General features: G+C 34.5%; 1 protein-coding gene across 8 annotated transcripts in view; it reads right to left on the reverse strand.

Moving 5' to 3' along the window:
- Positions 1-16,353: 16,353 nt before the first annotated feature.
- Positions 16,354-21,371, reverse strand: part of LOC118183057 (calpain-B-like) — a 207,537-nt gene continuing 202,519 nt past the window's right edge. For all 8 annotated transcript variants that reach the window (XM_085806582.1, XM_085806581.1, XM_085806579.1 and 5 more), the window contains one exon: positions 16,354-17,263. In XM_085806582.1, the coding sequence (XP_085662708.1) occupies positions 17,237-17,263 (27 nt within the window). In that variant the 3' untranslated portion in view covers positions 16,354-17,236. The remainder of the gene's footprint in view (positions 17,264-21,371) is intronic.

Consider the following 21,371-nt stretch of genomic DNA (forward strand, 5'->3'; position numbering starts at 1 on the left):
ATTTTCTCTAGGGACACAGCTAATTGATTGTGTAAGCGCTCTGAAGGCTTCTTGACGAAAAGCATAAAATAAAATTTAATTTGCTAATGCTACTTAAACAAGGGAAACACTATATTATGAAAAGTAGCATAACACACGCAAAGCTGTTTCATGTTAGACATCGAGCTCCAAAAGCACTCGTTCATTTCTTTTTTATTCTTCCTTTTTAAACATTCGTGATTACTCAGAGGGGGAAAAGGGGGATTCGCTTAAGCCTAGTACGCGTAGTGCGCGATTCCTAATGCCCATTTAGAACATTAAATTAAAAGGCACTATTATGTTTTCTCATTCAATAGCCACACTTCTCACTATAAATTGTAGGCTTACTTTTTCGAAAATGTCAAAGGTAAATTCTTGAAATTTGTTCATATCTGCTGGTTTACTGATTATGATAGCAGAAGCTTCAAAATTAAATTAAAACACTCGGGAAACTGAATGGGCTTAATGTATTAATTATTTTCTTATATTATATAAAAGTTAGAATTAATTGAAATGATTGAAAACACTGATAGAGCAAAATACATCTTAATATAATAGCGGTACAAGTTATTTCTTCCGCCTTCGTAGCCTGCTTTCGTTGCGTAGTGGTTCTGCATGCTGGACCAGAGGTCAGTGGTTCGATTCCCGGCGAAGGCGTTTGATCATTTTTCATATTGCCTGCTTCCAAAAAATACCTAATGTCTCTACAACGGTACCGGATAAAATTCTTATAAACTGTATAAACACAGCTGTATACTCAAGGCTGTATTACTCTGAAAGAAGAAATTTAAATAATTTATTCATTTGCTTCAATACAAATATATAGAATAATCTGTCGCTTACGAATTTTTAAAAATTCATTTTCACAAAAAGGCGAAATAAAAGTATAAAATTTGTAAAAAACGTTTCTAAAATTTTGTTTTTTATTTTCAAATAGTTTCTGTTTTGTATTCAATTTTCTTCCGTGTATCCTATGAGTACAAAAATGCGGAACTCCTATTGTTAGAGTAAAGTTCAAGAAAATTTTCCACCGACAAATCTAAGAAACTTTTCAATCTCACGGACCCTATGCTTTTCAGGAATTTACATTTCCTGATTTATTACGCGGAAATGTCTAGGGTCAAATATACTCATCGCAGTGAAAAACATTGTAAAACTGCAGCAAGCGAGGAATGGAACTAAGATGAGTTATTATCTGGTGTGAAGTAGACGAATGTAAATTAAAATAAAATTGTTTTAAAAATCACTGATATTGAAGTAAAGTATAATTTACCAAAAGATATGAGTAGTAAATAAAAGTCATAACGAAAAGAAATATGAAAGAAAGAAAAAAGAAAATAAATTCCACAAAGATAACATCAATGTTGAGCAACAAAAGGAGATACATTTTCTGCCGTCTCTCCTCCAATTTGTAAATGCCTTTATCAAATACGTATTACGTCTAGGCCCACAAAGCCTTGGATCCTTGAGCCTCAGGCTCTAGATGCCTCCAAATTCTCCTATAGTTCACCATAATCCGAATTTTCCATCACGAAGACAAGGAAAGTTGAGATCAGCGCCCTCCAAAGAATGATGTCCTTTAAACCACATATTGTTACAATCGAACCCTGACTGATCTGCAGAACATTATCGCGGATTAGGCTCATCTATATAGAAACAGAGGGATTATGAGATTGCTTCGCTTCATTAAATAGAAATTATAGAAAAAAAATGCATGAGTAAATGAGTTGTACTACTAGACTCAAACTAAGCAAGTAGGAGAATTTAAAATTTACCGTGCACGGTTTATATTTATTTTAACTAACATTTATTTTAAGTTTAAACTACCTTTCCTGTCAAGCCTTACTTTCCCCTGGAACTGCCAATGCCAGAGTATGTAAATTTTAGTAGAACGCGCAAGGATTCAAATTTTCAGTGGAAGTATTCTGAGTTAAATAGAAAGGAAACGAGTTCGAGGTGTGCTGTTCTTACTTCACGAGCGCGGAGGTAGTTAGCCAGAAATTGAAGAACCCCGCGTTTCGGCCTGTGTGCTTGCCTGGAAGAATTGTTAATCGTTCAAGTGATCTTCAAGTTTTCTGAATTAGCAGCGGTATTGTAAAACGCGGTGAGGTTAGTTACTTTTAGAGAGCCTCGTATTTAGAGTCTTGTCATTAGTTTCTTTTCAGGTTATTATTTTTATTTTACCGCCGAGTTGGCGTAATTTGTGAGCGTCAAGAGCACGCACTTGTAATTTATTACGTTGAATAAAAAGGGACTTAAACCCTTAACAAGACTCTGTCATTTATCCAGTTTCAACAGTCACCTCTTGGTTGCGTGCAAGTTGGAGGCGCGCAACGCTACATTGGCGCCCGAACACTTATCGAACTGAAATGGCCGAAAATTGGATGGAAGCCGCTGGACAACACCAAGAAATGACAAGCCAATTGGAAGGATTTGGATACCTGGTCCAGACTTTGAGAGCGTCAATCAAGCCAAACGTCAATTTCGATGGAAAAATTCGGTGGCGATATTTCTAGAAGGCCTAGAAAATCACTTTCAGCTCTACCCTGTGCCTGAAAGACAAAAAGTTGCCATCGCCACATCCGCACTAAGAGGACAGGCCGCGCTATGGTGGAAAAATATAGGCAAATTTTTATTAGGGGAATTTGGAAGCCAGACATATACATTTGAAAATTTCAAAAAATCGTTAGTAAAGGCCTTCCCCACAGTGAAAGATCGAGCAAGGCTGGAAGCCGAACTATATAGTTTCTATCAACGGGATATAGAAGAATTGACGGACTTTATTCTACGAAAAATTAAGCTGACGGATATGCTGTATGGGAAGAAACCCGATGCGGAGATTATTGAAATAATCTTACCAAGATTGTTACCCGCTGTTCAAGACTACTTCGAAATTAGAAACCCAAGCACATTGCAGGAGCTCTTCGAATTGGCGGTGAAGTTTCAAAATCGCAGAATAGCGGAAAAAGCTAGAGGGGCAACGTATTCTCAAAGTACCCGAAGGAAATCTTCAAATGAGGAAACCCGAAATGGAAATCGCTCTTATGGGGGAAAGAGCTATCAAGCTAACTCATCGAACCTCGAAGGTCAAGGCCCAAAAAGAAAATTCGAAAATAAACATCCGCGTACCCAGAAGGCACAAATTGAAAGGAAAGCTTTAAACGAGTAGCGGGGCCTGTGAAAGGGAGGTTCCAGACACCGAAAGTTTTAAAAAAACCCTCAAGAAGACATTTAAATACGGTCATCGTAAAAAACTCACATCTACCAATTATACAAGTCCTGGTGGCGATGTACCAGTAGAAGCCCTCATCGATACAGGAGCAGAAGGAAATTTTATGAGCGAAAATTTCTTCAAAAAGAATTTTTATAGGGTACGATTATTTAAAACCAAAAATACGGAAATTATAGCGGCGCAAGGAAAAACATGTCATTGCATCGGGAAATTATCATTAAACGTACAGGTAAAAGAGGAAAGCCTCAAAGTATTCATTTTTGTAGTGAAGAATCTGCAAAATCCTCTTATTTTAGGTATTGTGTTTTTAAGGGCCGCGAGGGCCAAATTGAATTTTTAAGACAGTTCCGTGGTGCTGGAGATGGACCAGAGGGTGGTGGAACCTGTGGAGAAACCGCAAGTGGACCTTAGCCATCTGAATGACCATGAAAGGCAAGCCATCCAGCAAGTGGTGAGTAATTTTTCTAACTTGTTTTCAGAAAAGCCGGGAAATTGTCAAATAGTTACGCATAAGATACAATTAACTGCCAAAAAACCTTGTAGGACTAAACCTTATCGGTACGACAAACAAAAAGACGTAATCATCGAAGAACATATTCAGGAGATGTTAAAGAATAAAATAATAACTCCCATAAATAGTGAGTACGCGAGTCCAGTCGTACTATGTAGGAAAAAGAACGAGTTTCCTCCTTCGGATAAAAGGGCTTGGAGGTTTGCTATTGATTACAGAAAACTAAATAGTATTACTAAATTCCCAGTTTACCCTTTGCCGGTTATAGAGGAAATTATTAGACATATCAAATCGACAAGATACATGTCTACTTTGGACTTAACGTCTGGCTACTATCAAATAGCTATGACACCCGAAGACATACATAAAACCGCGTTTATAACAAAATCGGGCACTTATGCATTTTTACGCATGCCCTTTGGGTTGTGTGGGGCCCCATCAACATTCCAGAGAGCTATGGACATTGTTCTAAAGCCTGTCCTAGGAAAATCAACTTTAATTTATCTAGATGATATAATTATAACGAGTAGTACGTTGGAACAACACATTAATGATCTAGAACAAGTTTTTAAATTATTAAAAGAGGCCGGTCTCACAATTAACGTCTCAAAATGCAAGTTCGCAACTAAAGAACTTAAATATCTCGGTTATAAAATTTCGCAAAAGGGTATAGAAACGCAAGATTCAAAAATAAAAGCCATCAAGAATTTCCCACCGCCCAACACCGCCAAGAAACTTTCTTCTTTCCTTGGGTTATGTTCTTACTATCGGTCTTTCATAAAAGATTTCGCTAATATTGTTGAACCACTCTTAGTAATCAAAAGAAAGAGAGGTAAATTTACGTGGACAGCGGAAGCAAATACAGCTTTTGAAAGATTAAAAGAAGCGCTCATCAATGCCCCTGTTTTAAAATTCCCGGAGGGGGACGAAAACCTGTAAATTGCAGCAGATGCGTCAGACTATGTGGTGGGTGCGGTTCTTATGCAAAATAGCCATCCTCTGGCATTTTTTAATAAAACGTTGAATCAGACACAAAGGAATTATACAGCTACAGAAAGAGATATATTAGACGTATTAATGGCTGTACACGAATTTCGAGTTCATTTCGGCAAAGCGCCAGTAACAGTCTTTTCGGATCATGCGGCTGTTGGTAGACTTTACTCGGGAAAAAACCTAACGCCCAGGTTAATAAGATGGGCTTTAAAACTCCAAGAATATAATATCAGAATAAAATATAAACCGGGTAAGGAAAACAATGTAGCTGACGCACTTTCTCGTATAAAACTGGACGATGAAGGAAATGAACTTAAATGCGCCGTGTTGACTTCAAAAATTTTAGATTCTAGAGATACGATTATTACTGAACTGAAAGCTGATCCTGAATTTGGAAATATCTATGCATATTTCAAAGACCCCGAAAGCTTTGAGCACACAGATATCGATGCGATAAGAAATAGAGCAGAAAACTATGAAATAATAGATAATTTATTATTTTATACGAAAACAACAAACGAAAATCTTGAGTACAAACCAGTCATCCCAGCCTCGCTTCGATTAAGCATTTTGAAGGAATTACACGACGCGAAAACAGCGGGTCATTTAGGGGTCAGAAAGACTTTAAGAAGGGTACGCGAGGCGGTATATTTCCCGCAATTATACAAAATAGTAACGGCGTATGTCAGGTCCTGCAATCAATGTCAGTTAATAAATGATATTAATTACAGCCCGGCCGGGTACTTAAATATCATTCGCGATACATTTCCGAATGAAATTTTAGGCATAGATCTTCTTGGTCCCTTACCCCAGAGCGAGTTAAATAAGAATCATTTTCTTTTAGTAATAGTAGATCATTTTTCAAAATGGACAGAAATTGTTCCACTTAAACGCGCGTCAGCCAAAACAGTCGCAGATGCATTCTTACACAGATGCATTTTAAAATACGGTGCACCGATAAAAGTCATTAGCGATAACGGAAAACAATGGACTTGGCATACGCCATATCAAAATGGTTCCGTATAGACCACAGGCAAACATAGCAGAAAGAGTGAATAAAAACATAGTAAAAATAATTCGCAGCTACGTGAGCACACATCACAAGCGCTGGGATGGCTACATAAATGAATTAGCTTATGCTTTAAGAACGGCAAATCACGATACTACGGGAAAAACCCCAGAAGAATTATTTTTAGGCCGAAAGTTAATTACGCCTTTAGATAAATTATTCTTTGTGCAACAAAGAGAGCAAGAGTTTAAACAGAAAGATGTGCAAAAACTTATTGATCAGGCGCTTAAAAGCTCGGATACGGCAAGAAATAAGCAAAATGCATATTATGATAGAAAACGCCGTGAAGCAGATTTTAAAGTTGGGGATAAAGTATTGAAGCGGAAATTTTCTTTATCAAGTGCCCCAGACAATTTTACGGCAAAGCTAGCTTCAAAATTTGAAGGCCTCTATGTAATTCAGGAAATCAAAGGAGTCGTATTATATCTTAAAAACGAGAGAGGGGAGATCTGTAAAGCAAGTCCCGACCAGGTGAAAAAATACTATAATCCAAATGATTTTGAAATCCTTAAAAGTTTCTTGCAGGACTCAAGTCTAAACGAAGTAGAAGGTCCAGAAATAACAACAACTGTTCCACCACCCAAGAAGCAGAGAACTGAAGAGAGACCTAGCCCTTCTACAACCCGGACGACGGTACCAAAAAGAAAAAATAAAAACTTTCAAACTCCAGCATTTAAGAAAAACAAGAATACAGATGCACCGCATAAAGAAACCGTGATAAAGAGGAAAACACCACCTACAACGGATCGCAGGAGAAATTATACATCAAGGAGAACGCGCCCAGGGCCAGAGAGTCAGGTGCCAGCAAGGCCACCGTTCCGGAAACTGAAACGGCAGCAAGAGGAACAAAAATACCAGGAACACCAGAAGAAATTCAAGAAGGACTCCAGACCGGAGGACGTCAAGACCAGCCGTCCCATGGAAAAACGGAAACGACAACAACCCGACGATTACTCCGCCAAGAGGCCAGCATGCAGAGGACGCAAAAGAAACACTAATGTGGACGACACTCGGAGGTCAGTAAGGAGAAGATTGACGTCCATAAAACCGATAACTTGGGAACAATATTGCCAAAAAAGAATGACGGAGTTTCAATCATCGAAAACTCAAAGATAAGTTAAAATCTTCTATAAAATTTTTTTTTTTCTCTTTTGTTCCGAAATGTTATGCATAAGTACGAAGTTCTATGTTTTGACGAAAGTCAATATGTCTCGGTTGAGACTTAGTTTTGTTTTACTTTATTTAGCTAAGGCAAAAGTATTATATTCTTTAAGTATAAAAGCTAAGAACAAGCATTTTCTGTTGGTCGAAAGACTAATTCTGTTATGTTAAAGCCAAAATTTGGCCGAAGATAAAAATAACTTCGTATTCTTGTATTAATAAAAATTTTAGTTTCAGTGCCGCCAGCTTGGCGAAGAATGAGTAAAGTAAAAATTTATTTTCTCTTATTCATTTTATGGTAAATTGTAAAATTTATATGTATTAAAATTTTGTAAATGTACGTAAATACTTGAATGTTATGTAAAAGTAGAATTTAGTCTAGAAGCATAAAATTTTAGATGCTAAAAGTAAAATGCTCAAATGGAATGAATTCAAAATTTAAGTATTAAACTGTAGATAAAGTCATGCTTTAGAGCGAAAGCCTGCATGTTTAAAGATGAATGAGGGGGAAGTTAAAATGAATGTGTTTTGTAGGGTTCTCCACCTACACTTGAATTTCTAAGAATGTTAAAGTAGCTCATCGAGTTGTAGAATGTCGAGTAAGGTGTGTCTATTTGGTCGTAGAATTTTAACAAATCATGGTGGTTAGGGGAAGTGTTGTAAGACGAAAACACGAATATTCCCGTTTGACACCACACATGGTGGAGAGCCAGGGTAAAGTTAATGCTTGAAAAATTGAATGAATGTGAATTAAGCAATAACTAAGGAAAGCGAATCGTTTAGAAACAAAAATTTATTGTGTCAAGAAAGTGTAAAATATAATGTATTTAGAAAGATACTGATACTTATTCCTTCCAGATGCTGGAAGGAAAAGACCAAGATTGATTGATGAAGTCCAGGAAAAGTTGCTGTAAGAAGAGAGAGTTATAAGTATCCGCAGAAATTTAGTATACAATTTGTTACATAAGATTTTTTTTGTATAAACGAGGTTCTCGAGAGTTAGTTCAGAATTATAGAAACTTACAGCAGGTCGTTTGTAGGACCTGCTTCCAAGTTTTCCAAATTCTGGCAGCGGCAAATGTAGGTTTTATTTTAACTAACATTTATTTTAAGTTTAAACTACCTTTCCTGTCAAGCCTTACTTTCCCCTGGAACTGCCAATGCCAGAGTATGTAAATTTTAGTAGAACGCGCAAGGATTCAAATTTTCAGCGGAAGTATTCTGAGTTAAATAGAAAGGAAACGAGTTCGAGGTGTGCTGTTCTTACTTCACGAGCGCGGAGGTAGTTAGCCAGAAATTGAAGAACCCCGCGTTTCGGCCTGTGTGCTTGCCTGGAAGAATTGTTAATCGGTCAAGTGATCTTCAAGTTTGCTGAATTAGCAGCGGTATTGTAAAACGCGGTGAGGTTAGTTACTTTTAGAGAGCCTCGTATTTAGAGTCTTGTCATTAGTTTCTTTTCAGGTTATTATTTTTATTTTACCGCCGAGTTGGCGTAGTTTGTGAGCGTCAAGAGCACGCACTTGTAATTTATTACGTTGAATAAAAAGGGACTTAAACCCTTAACAAGACTCTGTCATTTATCCAGTTTCAACAGTCACCTCTTGGTTGCGTGCAAGTTGGAGGCGCGCAACGCTACAACCGTTTGAAATATTTGATTTTAAAATGCTTAAGGTTAGTTTTACAGAAAAGTTGTAGGCGTTTCAGTAAAAATAACAGAAATCTTTCTCTTTCTAGAATAAATAGTTTATAGCGAATTCAAAAATGTCGAACATGATTTCAGTATTTGAAAAATAAGACAGATTTGATACGAAAATATTAAAATGCATTTATGTTTTAGTAACATAAAATCAACGTTCTTCTGCGTTTGAATTTAAATTAACTTTAAAATGTATTTATATACTCATCAAAATTGTCTTAAAATATAGATATTTTACTTAATACTTCTTGTCATGAGTATTTCCTGAATAATACCTTAAAGGTTTTTAAAAATCAATACGATTCATATAGAAAACTCATGAGCATTGCTAATTTATAAACTGAGAAACCAGAATCCTGAGGAAGTAGCAGTAATTGCCAAATGTGAGGTTTCGGGATGAGTTTGAGAGTTGAAGCTACAACTTATCCATGGATACCTGGATCGTGAGTATCCGTTGAGTGCTAGATGAGGAAGAAACCGATTCAACGTTCAGGCTGGAGATTGGGTATAAAAATGCAACAACGTTTTCGATGAGAATCACTTATACTCAATTCTAGGCGCTATATATATATATATATATATATATATATATAGCGTTATATGAAGTTATATGAAGCAAATATTCACTACTCGATTTTGTAGCTTATGGTGCATGGAAAAACTCCATATGTTTGGTTTCGCTTGTTTTCCTCCTTCAGTAAAATCAAATTAAGTTTGTTGTTAGTTTATTTACTTGTTCTTAATGCTTTTAGCCGATTTCAAAAAACATAAAAAGATAATGTATTAAAATACCTCTTTTTAATAAATTATTTAATTACTTTAAATGAGCTAAGTATGCAGGGGATAGCTAGGGGGGGCAAGGAGGGACATCTTTCCCCGGGCGCAGCAACCAGGGGGCGCTAAATTGAAATTTTATGATGAAATATTTTATTCTTGGCAAACAGAAAAGGAAGCAAAATCTTCAGTTGTCCCCGGGCGCTGAAAACCCTCTACGGTTCTATAAGTATGACTGCAAACTATCTACATTATGTGATAATTACTATCCTAAAATATTAAAGAATAAGAGAAAAACGTTTTCATACTTATAGGTACGGTTAGAAATGTGCAGTCCACCTGAATCTCACCGTTGATCCTACATGGGCAGTCCCGCCGCACTAACTATGCAGTTCCGCATTATATTTGCCCTTGCAACAGTGACACTATCCGCTTAAGAACATACATGCCTTCTCCAGAATTCGAACCCGAGCCCTTCGGTACGGCAGTTAGAACTTAACTGCATATGGCATTATTCTCTGTGTTTTTAAAGGTCTGCGGAAATAGGAAAGCCATTACTTAAATTGTATCTTTTAAGATTATGTATGTGTATTTGCACTGTAAATATTTTGGTACTGTGAATTGTTATAATATTTGTACATAAACATTGTATTGGTAATAGTATTTGCATTCATGTTTTTTTTATCTTTATTACATGTTTTATTGTACTTTCTGTATTTTATTGTCTGAGTGTAATATTGTATGCCAGTACATTATGCAGGCACAATAGTACCATCATTCGTACTTACTTTTCTTCTCACTAATCTAGACACATATTATGATTTGTTTCCCATTATTAATTTGTGGATTAATTAATATTGAACTGCAGAAGTACATTCAGAGACCCTAGGCATGCCTTGTTTATATTTCAATAGGTCAAACAATATGGCATGCCACTCTAACTGTCTGTAGTAAAACATTGCATAATAGGACTTTTTGTTATGTTTTGTAACAAGATATGCTGCGCTACTGAAAGTTTTGAATGGATGTACTGCATTGTATGGACTACGTACAATCATTCGGGAATTAACTTTAATTTTGATGCGCTACCATTGGGATTCTGTAAATTTACATCTGATTCAATAAATGCCGTCTGAGCTGCCAGCCAGGCTCCTAAGCTAGCCGGAAGACATTTCAGTGGTTTACGTCATGGTTGTCATCTGGGCTGTCGTTTCCGTACTTTTACATGTTAAGTTAGTGTTCACCTTCCACCCAACTATTATTGCTTAACTAGCAGAAGGGATCTTAAAAGCAGATTAAACAAACACCTTGGCATTTGATCAAATCTCTCTCACTAGAATGACTTTTGTATGGCAATAGGCAGCACAACCACACAGAAGTCAGTTACTTTTTATTAGCAGTTTGCATTGCATTTTCCGTTGTGTACGTTTTTTATCGCGAATAAAACAACATTTAAGAAAATACGATAAAAGTATTTCACTTTTTATATGCTGAAATAAAATATCATAAGCCAAACCAATTTAATAAATTTTTAAGCATTCAGATCGCTTGTATCTGAATTTTTGTATATATTATTTTGTTGTACTACCCTTATTTCGCGAGACGTAATTTTTCCCTTAGAAATGCTACAATTCAGAAGTTGCAGCGGCATCTACACGGATAAAAAATGATGAGATTTTCTTTAACATCACCTCGTTATCTTAAGCATAAAGGCTATCAAATATGTATTCCATGGTGCAATCAGACCGATTCTTGTACATATCATAACAGAATAAGAGAAGAAGAAACAGAGAAACTTTTTAAGTTTTGCAAGCTCTTAGTGCTTATTTTCCACAATTCGCTTTTACTCAGGAAACTATTGGAACTCAGGAAACGGTATTGGACTATTGCCACTCTTGGTATTTCTGATTCATACTATACTAATTCAGAAGTCAAACAACAAAAATCAGCGTTATATTTTCACATTTTCACAGGACTAGTTTCGATGGTTTTACCGAACCACCATCGTCAGCTGCAAAAGCCCAAATGAACGAGATAGGAAATAATGATCAGATAAGATAAGAAAGCCTCGACAGAAAATAAGCTAGTAGCGCCATGATGAAACCAGTTTTTATATAAATATATATTATATATTATATTTCTGTTGATGAAACCAGAACTAAAACATAATTTCTTTAAAGGGCGAAGGCAAAGATGGATTGGAATTAGGATCGTTAACTAGAACAGAAAGATTTTTTGAATGTGAAATGCCTCTAGAAAATCCAATTTTCCAACGGAAGATGTTTTTTGAATAATTTTGGCAGTAGAAAAATTGAAAGTGTGATTTTTGGACCAACAATGTTGGGCAACAAAAGACTTCTGTGTTTCCCTTTTTCTAACATATGCCTCATGTTTCTTGACGCAAAATTTTAAGGCTCTCTTAGTTTGGCTAATGTAAATTAAACCATACTGGCATCAATTAGCTATAAAGTTGCACTTATTTTGCAGAAATTTAACTTTCAGGTTGTTTATTCTCCATTATTTTGCGTAAGGGGATGGATGTGTTCACGGAGGATTTTCTAAAGCAAACTGCTCGCATACATGTTCAAAGTAGAGAAAACAATAAACGCCCATGCAGCCAGCCGTTTGCCAAGATCCAAATCTCTGACCGAACTACCAGCGTTCAGAAATTTTACCGTTCAGCCACTGGTGAGCGAAGTGAACGCAGATCAATTTTCCTTAAAATTCTTTGCACGAAGATAATCCTTCCCTTAAGTAGATATTCCAAGAAAATTTTTCAATAATGCAATAAATTCAATCCAGTAATGATGCAATAAATCAATTAAATAACAGCTTTGTTATTTAATGCAATGATCATTACATTTTTCTCCATGTAGATCCCTATGTTAGTGCGAAATGTTCTTATTCAAATTTATATTTCAACACTCTCTTAAAATAGAATTAGCATAGTAAAATGTAATTCATTTCAATATTTTCTTTTCTAAAACTGAATTCTGTGACAACACATGCCCGTTTTTTATAGAACGTTGAATCTGTTTATTTCCTAGGCAAAATCATATTTTTTATGCTTTGATAGCCAGAATTTTTATTCTCGTTCTGTATTTTGCATATACAACAGCGATTTAAATAAATTTTGAGTATTTCAGTTTTTAAATTTGTTTCGTTCATAAATCAGTCTCCGTCATGAATATCGGGTAATCTCTGTAATTGGTGCTATCGTGATCTTTTAAACAATGTGGGGAGCGATTTGCTTTGAAATTTTATTTTGCTTAGCATTATCTATGGACATATCTCCTGTTTTTGTTTTCTTTTTGTTATATTTTATAATAATAATAATAACAACAATTATTATTAATAAGGAACAGCTTATTAGATTGCTTTTTTGCTTAAGTATAGATGCTGACCACGTTTCTATATTCCTATGAAAAGTATTATTGGTTTTAGAATTTTGATCGTTCGAGCAAAGTAGGAAATAGTTTAACTGAAAATATTGAAAAGCTGATTCGTTGTCAATGTTTATCAAGTTCGCAAATAAAATGAAGAGGTTGCTACAATTGCATCACACAAGTTTGCACATATAACTGGAAATCACAAAATACACTTTGAGAATAGCAACGTAATAAAAGAAGTAATGCCTTCTGCATCGGGAAAATAATTAAATGTACATCGAGGAATCAAGTATATATTTTTGTAAGTATGGTTTTTCGATTCGTGTGATTTCTCAGTGAAGAAAGATATACTGTCAGTTTTGCCTTTAAAATGCAGTATACGCGGAGTTGACTTACACCAAGAAACCATATAATTGAAATTAATCTTATGCTTCAAATACTTGTGTCCATTACAACAGACGGCGCACATACTATAATTGGTTCTATTGTAGGTTTTATTACATTATATAAAAATAATGTTGACTTTCCAATCTCTTTTTAACTGCCACTGCATCATTATAAAAGGCATTATGTCCAAATTTTTACCTTATGGACACGTGATGAAATTTGTACGATAAATTATAAAACCTATTCCTATTACACCACTTCAGAATACATTGTTCAAAGAACTGACTGATGAACTTGACGCTGAGAATGGAACTTCATAACATTCTGAAAATTATATGGCTTACTAAGAGAGAAGCCCTACAACGATTTTTAGATCTTTTTCCAGAGATAAAACAATTTTTAGAATTCAAAAATGAAACTTTTGAAGAACTTAGTGATCATGGCAGGTTATCTGATTTAGCCTTTCTTATGGACATAACAACCAAAATGAATGAACTAAATCTTGAACTTCGGTGGAAATAAAATAATTTTATTGAATTAATAAGAAGTATAAATGCATTTTAAATCAAAATTAAAAAGGAAGGAATGTAACTTTTCGATAATAATTTAACCGCTAAACACTGTTAATACGACTGAGTTTAAATTCCGCCGAACGGGTTAGTTGCATAGGAATTCCATGGTATTCCTGGTATATAACATGAATTCCTGTCAGTTGTCCTTAAAAAGACCTCCACGGCATCTCTTGCCTTGGGCAGATAGCTTTAACGTGTTTCGCCATTATCTAAAAATGCCATTCATAATATTGTAGATTTCTTGTTTGAAGAATAGATCATTTTGGTTTGCGATTTCTCTTCCAAGTAGTTCTATTTCCGAAAAGGATACTTGTGTAATAGCGATACATTACTAACAATACCACCCATGATTCTGTTGATTTTAAGGCTTTGTGGTAACCCTAGAAGCTGTTAGAGATGGTATTGCTTGCGATAAATTGCCTGGTGTATAAAAATATCCTATGAAGACAGCAATTATTGAGTTGATGCAAACAAAACAGCCTATTTGGAAAGAATGAAAAATAAGGGAATAAAAAGAATAACAGTGCCTGTTTAGTTAATGTAATCAGCAATAGCAACAGCACATTGTTGCCAATACGCGATAAGGTAATTTATAACACGTTTGTAAAAATTAGTGTCTCTGGAAATGAAAGTCTCCGCTGCCCGATAAATTGATGTGTCTTTGGCAAATCATTTCTTGAACAAAGAATAGTTATAATAGATGGCTAGCTAAAGTAATAACCTGTTGGGGAAATGTCAGGACAGCATAGAGGATAAAGTCCGATTTCGTGGTAGTATTACAGCGGATTTTATGGCTATAACCTAGAAAGGTTATGAATGCGCTATGTAAGTAGTAACTGCATTCCATACTGTGAAAGAATGTATTTTGATGATAATTCATAAATGCTGTTTTATAAAAGCGAATGAAAGTTTTAAGATGAATATATATATAAAAATCAAATAAAATCTCCTGAAAAATGTACACTAGTGTAAAAACGAGTAAAACATCAGTACACATAATACGCCATATATTGAACAGAATGACAGTGAAACTGATTCAGATATAATACTAAAGACCAGTCTGTTTTAAATACTAAGACAGGTCCAAATTGACGTCTTTTTCGATCAAACGGCCGCCATTAAAATATCTCAGAAGAAATCTGTCAAAACACATTTCATGTTTGAGAGACAGTTTGAGCAAATAGATTCACTCTCATATTTCAGCAGAAAGTTACGTGTAATTCGGGAGTGATCGATACTAAAAGGTGTTAAAAAACCGCCTCCTTTCCATTTCTAGTCTTCTTCCGATATTCTACTCTAGGGTTTGATAATCCTCAATTTATTATTTAGCTATCATCCTAAAATACTTGCCAATAATCCAAATTGTTATTTTGATGAGCGGGCTAATTAATATTTTTGGAAGGATAGTTTTACAGCAGACCTTGCTGTGATGTCTGTCAGCTAGTTGCCTTTAATCCTTACATATGTCTGGGAATCCAGCAGAGATACTTAAAGTTAGTTTTAAAAATTTCACAACTAAAGGATTCCGGGTATCAAAAGTTGTTCTCAAATTTCTATCGAACTATTAGATAGAGTCAGTATAAATTATAGACTTCTTCCGACATAATTTAGAAATGAAAGAGAGGGCAAAATACAGTCCAGTTAATATCGGGCATCATGCATTCGTCTCCGTGTGATTTCCAATAAAAATGTCGCTCCAATATAATTGAACTCTCATGTTGAACGGAACAAACATAGAGGCCGTACTTCAAATAGAAGGTTATAGCAATCATTAAAAGGAAAAAAAAAACTTAATACTAAGATTTTCCTTTAACCTTTCAAATAGTTACTTTTTTTTTCTGATACCCCTAACAGATAGTCTGAAGTACTTTGACAAAGTGCTAACGAGGATTCTGTTACCTGTGGACGACAGTATAAATGTCATGTGCATTCCATTGGTGTAACTTTTTTGTTAAATCTTCTTCCATCAATATAAAATCAGTTGTGAAAATCCAAGATAGAAAGAAGATCTTAGGCCTTTTTCCTTTTATATTGCAATATTTCTGAAATACTTAAGTACTATAGAAACGTAACCTTAATTTTGGTTCAGAACTCTTTATTAGAGGTAACATGGTTTAGTCAACGCCGAATAATTTTTATTATTTTAAGCGCAACTTTAATACTATGGTGATTATGGTGTCATAGGCATCAAAAGTGCACTTAAGACATATATGATGAAATTTTTGTTCTCTAAATCTTTGTTTAACGCAAGAAAAAACTTTAAACTTTCAGTATTAGTGATTCGGGAATAACTTATTTTTAATACCATTTCAGATTTGTCAAACATCAAAAGTCTGAAACAACTGTTCTTCTGACAACTACCTTCCATTGTTAAATTTCTAATCCAATTTACTTTTAATTCCTTATCATTTACGTGTATTGAAATTACTTAGAAAATTTAATAAGTATTGTTAGTTAATTTAAAAAATAGATTTATTTAAACGTTTTTGAAATGTTTTCTGCACTTAATTTTTACAGTGAAATTTATTTAAATAATTCACAAGTCATTCAAAACATTAGTATATATATTTAATCCAATTATACATATGTATATAAATATAAATATACATTAATAAAGGAAAGCCTAAAAATATCACCCTACAATTTAGAACTGCTATATGGTAAAGAAATAGAATGATAAATTTTATGATATTTATTAGAATGATAAAGGCACTAATACGTATTTAAAGCTTCTTCCAGGTCTGGATGGAATAAGATGAATACGCAATTTTTTTTAGTGAAATAATACATAAATGCATTAAAATATTTCAAAATATGTCACTGCTTTTCTATAGATATCTGATTACAAATTAGTTGGCCAGTAAATAAATACCTATTAGCAGCATATTCATAATTATTCACATTACTATTTTAAATCACATATCATTTTGTACTTTAAAAAACATAATTCGTTAGATATAATACTAGTTGAGTTTTATTGTACATTTAAGCAGAATAAGTATTGAATCTGTATACCAATCATTATATAAAAATTCAAGGTAAAAATACATTTAATCAGATTTAACTAATACAAAAATTAATGTTCGAATAAATATTTCTTGTGCCTCAATCCTTTCATTTTAAATTTAACCTTAAATATAGGTTTATACATACACTATACACCTAGAAGTCAAAATCAATGGAACTCATTGATTGTACATGATGTGGAAGAATTTTAGGTACTTAAAAACACTTGAGAGACTAAGATGAATATTTTGAAATATTTACATTGAAATTATCATCATGGAATAATTCATTAGCACATGTATAATAGAAAAAAAAAACAAAATTTACAGAACTTTGGTGACACAAATACTGAATTCAAACAGGAAGCTCTTAAATGTAAAGGGAAGAATGCAAAATGCTTCTGGATCTTGATTAAGGTTTCATTATCTTCAACTGTACATAGTCTTTTCAACCCACTGAAATATTTAAATGCGTTATTATTTACATGGAAAAAAATTCACTTTACTAAAATATGCACTACATCTATATATAAAATATTTTTCTAGCATTTTGCTCATAAACTATTATAGACTATATACTTTATACAACAGATAAATGTATAAGGTATATAAGTTTCAACCTTCTTAGCATGTCTTCGTGGCGTAAAAGTTAGCACGCTTGTCGTGTATTCGAGAGGTCCGTGGTTCGTGTCCCGGCGAGGGCATTGCTCATTTTTCTGTCTCCTGCTTTGAAATAACCTAATGTCTCTACAGTGGCTCCCGAAGTAAAAAAAAAAGATGGTGGATGATGATTCTCCACCACCAGGACTTGGTGATTGGGTCCCTTAATTCCCTGTCTCCCTTTAAAAAGGGAATTATGTAAGGTATTTCTCGAACTTTCTTAGCATGCCTTCGTGGTGTAGAGATCAGTATGCTCGGCGCGTATTCGAGAGATTCGTGGTTCGAGTCCCGGCGAGGGCATTGCTCATTTTTCACGTCTTCTGCTTCCAAAATACCTAATGTCTCTACAAATAGCACCAGAATGAATATGCACGATTTAAATTTTACACATCAAGGAATTTTTCAGAATGATTCAATGATTTTTATAAAATTAGATAAATATATGGAAAAATATAAAGCTTCAATATAATAAAAAGAAATATTTTATCATTATATTTCTCCAAAATATTTGAAAATCTTCAAGCGTCTTTTACAATAATAATTTCTAAAATGGTTTCTTTTTACTCTACGCAGTGGGAACTTGGTATCCATCATTAATTTATTGCAGATCCTTGGTGTATACCAAATGAACATGTCCGATAAGAAATAAAGGTATAAGGGAAAATAATCCTTCTAATAAAAAATCCTATTATTATAGCATTGTTTACTACTCAAATACAAATGCAGTGGATGAAATTCATAAATTCATTACACGTAAATGAAGCCCTGGCATGATTCTGTACATAAATGTTTTTCTGCTATCCAGATCAATAGCAGCTTTTAAACGTACTTTAATGTTTCTGATCTTTGTTTGGTTATCGATTTCATCCCCTTCGCCATGTTAGCCCACTTATAGCGTCTTTGGTTTTCTAAATCTTAGACGCCATCATATTTGGAATACGTTATGTAATAAGCCAAGTCCTGCCTAAGCATGCCGTCTTCATATTTTTTCAGCGATCTCGTTTTTCCACTCCTTTGTGATCTTAGTATTTATTTTCGTTGCTTGATTCTTCTCATTAATTTTCCTAGAACTTATTGCTAGTAAACTTACAAAAACCTGACGTGTAAAAATACAAAATCACTTGAAAATTCAGAATTATAGCCTAGGTTGTTTACTGAACTGTAGCAACAGGGGTCAGATGTTCATGGGCATTCGTAGTATTGTCTCGAAAGAGGTAAACAAGTGTAGCACACAGAATCATGACTCGTGAAATTCAAGTCGTATTCCAAACAAATATGGTATACCCAAACAAAAGTTTTCCCGTCCAATCGTTATAGTAGTATAATACCTACAAGCTTCTGATATCGTCTTACAAGTATGTTAGTCAAGAATTCTATGAAAGCAACTTGCAAAAGTTTCAAATATTTCATATGTAAACATTCCTTTTGACGAAATCCTAGATGAGTAATGGCATAACCTTTGAGTTCGGCATGTAGAAATTCGAAGAAAACCCTTCTTAACTCTGTAGAATAATCCATCTTCCCAGAATGAATTCGAGCCGAACGGAAGCCCAGCACATGTTGACAATGAAAAGGCCGTTATAAGAGACAAATATTTTTGCATTTTGCAATTTTTTTTCTCCGCCCACGGCTCTGGAAATGCGTGTACCCAAAATGGATTTGCGTGTCACATATTGTGTTATTATGTTATAAAGGTGTCCGTCGAAAGCTTCGCGGCCAAGCGTCGTGGAGCAAACAAGCAAGGTCGTGGAGCAAACAAGCATCGTGAGAGAAAGTAAAGAGAAAATATCGCTGTTTTTAAAACACAGGGATATAAAACATGGTCTCGAAAATAAAGCGCTTCAAAAATATCTCAGTTTTAAAATATCGTGGTAAAAAATAAAGCACCTACAAATCATCACATTACGACAATACAACAGACATCTCCCCCAAGTATTAAAGAGTTGTAAATGTATGTTCGCGTAATAATTTGTGAGCGCAAGAAAGAATGAGAAATATTTTACTTCTATATTTCAGAGTTTTAAATTAAGTTATACTTATTTGCTAAAAAAGCAAGAAGGAAACTTGTGCATCCAAAAACTGAATGGAAATGTCCAGTTGGTCTAGTGGTAAAGTCGCCGAACACTGGTAGTGCAAACGAAGATAGAACGACTTAGCTGAATGAGATTTGTGTGGTTTTTCTGACGTATAACGTGGATATGAGATAATTTCTGAGAAAGTGGTTCATAAATGCATCATTCCTCTCAGGAAGATAGTCCTAGTATGGTGTAGAGACATTAGGTATTTTTTGAAAGCAGGAGACGTGAAAAATGAGCAATATCTTTACCGGGACTCGAATCATGGGTCTCTCGAATACGCGCCGAGCGTGTTGACTACGAGACTACGAAGACATGCTAAGAAGGCTTAAGAAATACCTTATAGTGGTAGGCCGTAACTCAACAAATCCGAATCCCGTATTGAAATATTATGCACACCATACATCTGGTACATAGTTACACCTAACATGTTTCTTCAGAACTAACGAATCAACTTCCAGACGATTAACTGCATGCTGTACGCGAAACTGTTAATGGTATTTTAAGAAGATGCATAAACAAAACAATAAGATTTAATTTTTACTAAAAGAATATCAGGTTAGCAAAGTGAAAGAAAATTTGACAATTTGATAGATAAAAAATTTTGATATAGGTAACCCCACGTAGTTACTCATCTTCTCTTTTCTAATCATTTTTATACTATATTTTTCATGAAAAATTACCAACAAAACTTCATAAAGGTGATTACTAAAATAATGACCTTTAATTTTAGCTCGACAAGTTTAAAAGTCTATTGATTGTTATGGGTAGCATTAATTTTTTACTCATTTTCAGTTTTTGAATGCTTGAGCTTCCTTTTTGCTTTTTTAGCAAAAATTTAATTCCAAAATATGAAAAATAGGGGTAAAAATATTTACTATTTTTTATCACGATACTTTCTACGATGATGTTTTAATATACTATACTTTTTAACCGTTTTATTTTCTGCGACGATGTTTTGAACCAAGATGTTTTAGAACTGCGATGCTTTCCAGTTGCTTTCTCTTTTTCTCCCACGTTACTTTGTACGATGAATTTTCGCTTCGTGTTGTTTTCGCCATGACGTTTCCCTCCACGATGTTTTCATCTGTAATCTGTCATAAGTTCATCATCACTGTCCCATATTTTCAGATATTCGTTCCAGTTAAATGCGCAAATCCCGCCTTTTTAAAGGCAAATGTGCCCAAACATTAGAGTTTTACCATTATCCTCGAAAAATTAGGGAATTATCTTCGAAAGAGACTGGCAATGTAAACTTAAACAAACTATCAGAAACTTAAACAAACTATCATAATCAGTATGGTATCCGAATATATAAACACATTCTAAACTAAACTAAACTCAGAGGCACAAACAGCTTTTGGAGAGCCATGGCCGGCAGTAGACCGTGGGCTCTGGGGTGCTTGAGTACCTTGCCTGGGCAAGCAGTCAGCTTATCGCAGGAACCCCGGATAAACGGATAAGCACATTCTAACTTTTTAAATTTCTTATTCATGGAATTTTAATAATTTTAAACACAATGTTTTATTATATGTCTAACATACAGGATATCAGACCTGATTACCCGTCTAACATCCAAGATATTTGACATAATTTCCATAATGAAAATGTTTCAACGAGATAGTCCGAACTATTTCTAATCAAAAATTTTTGTATTGCAAATAACGAAACTATTGCTTCATTCTAATTATGTTTCCTTCTGATTCGTCCATTCACAAGATGTGATTGGCTAAGGACAGAAGATTCATCAGATTATACAAGGTCCTTATAGAAGTCAACAACCAAATGCCCCCCGAGCTAGTCTATTTCGGAAATTCCCCATTCCCAAT

Source organism: Stegodyphus dumicola, chromosome 12 (assembly GCF_044657685.1).
Source record: "Stegodyphus dumicola isolate Sdum_Otavi_A_Nest chromosome 12, ASM4465768v1".
Lineage (NCBI taxonomy): Eukaryota > Metazoa > Arthropoda > Arachnida > Araneae > Eresidae > Stegodyphus > Stegodyphus dumicola.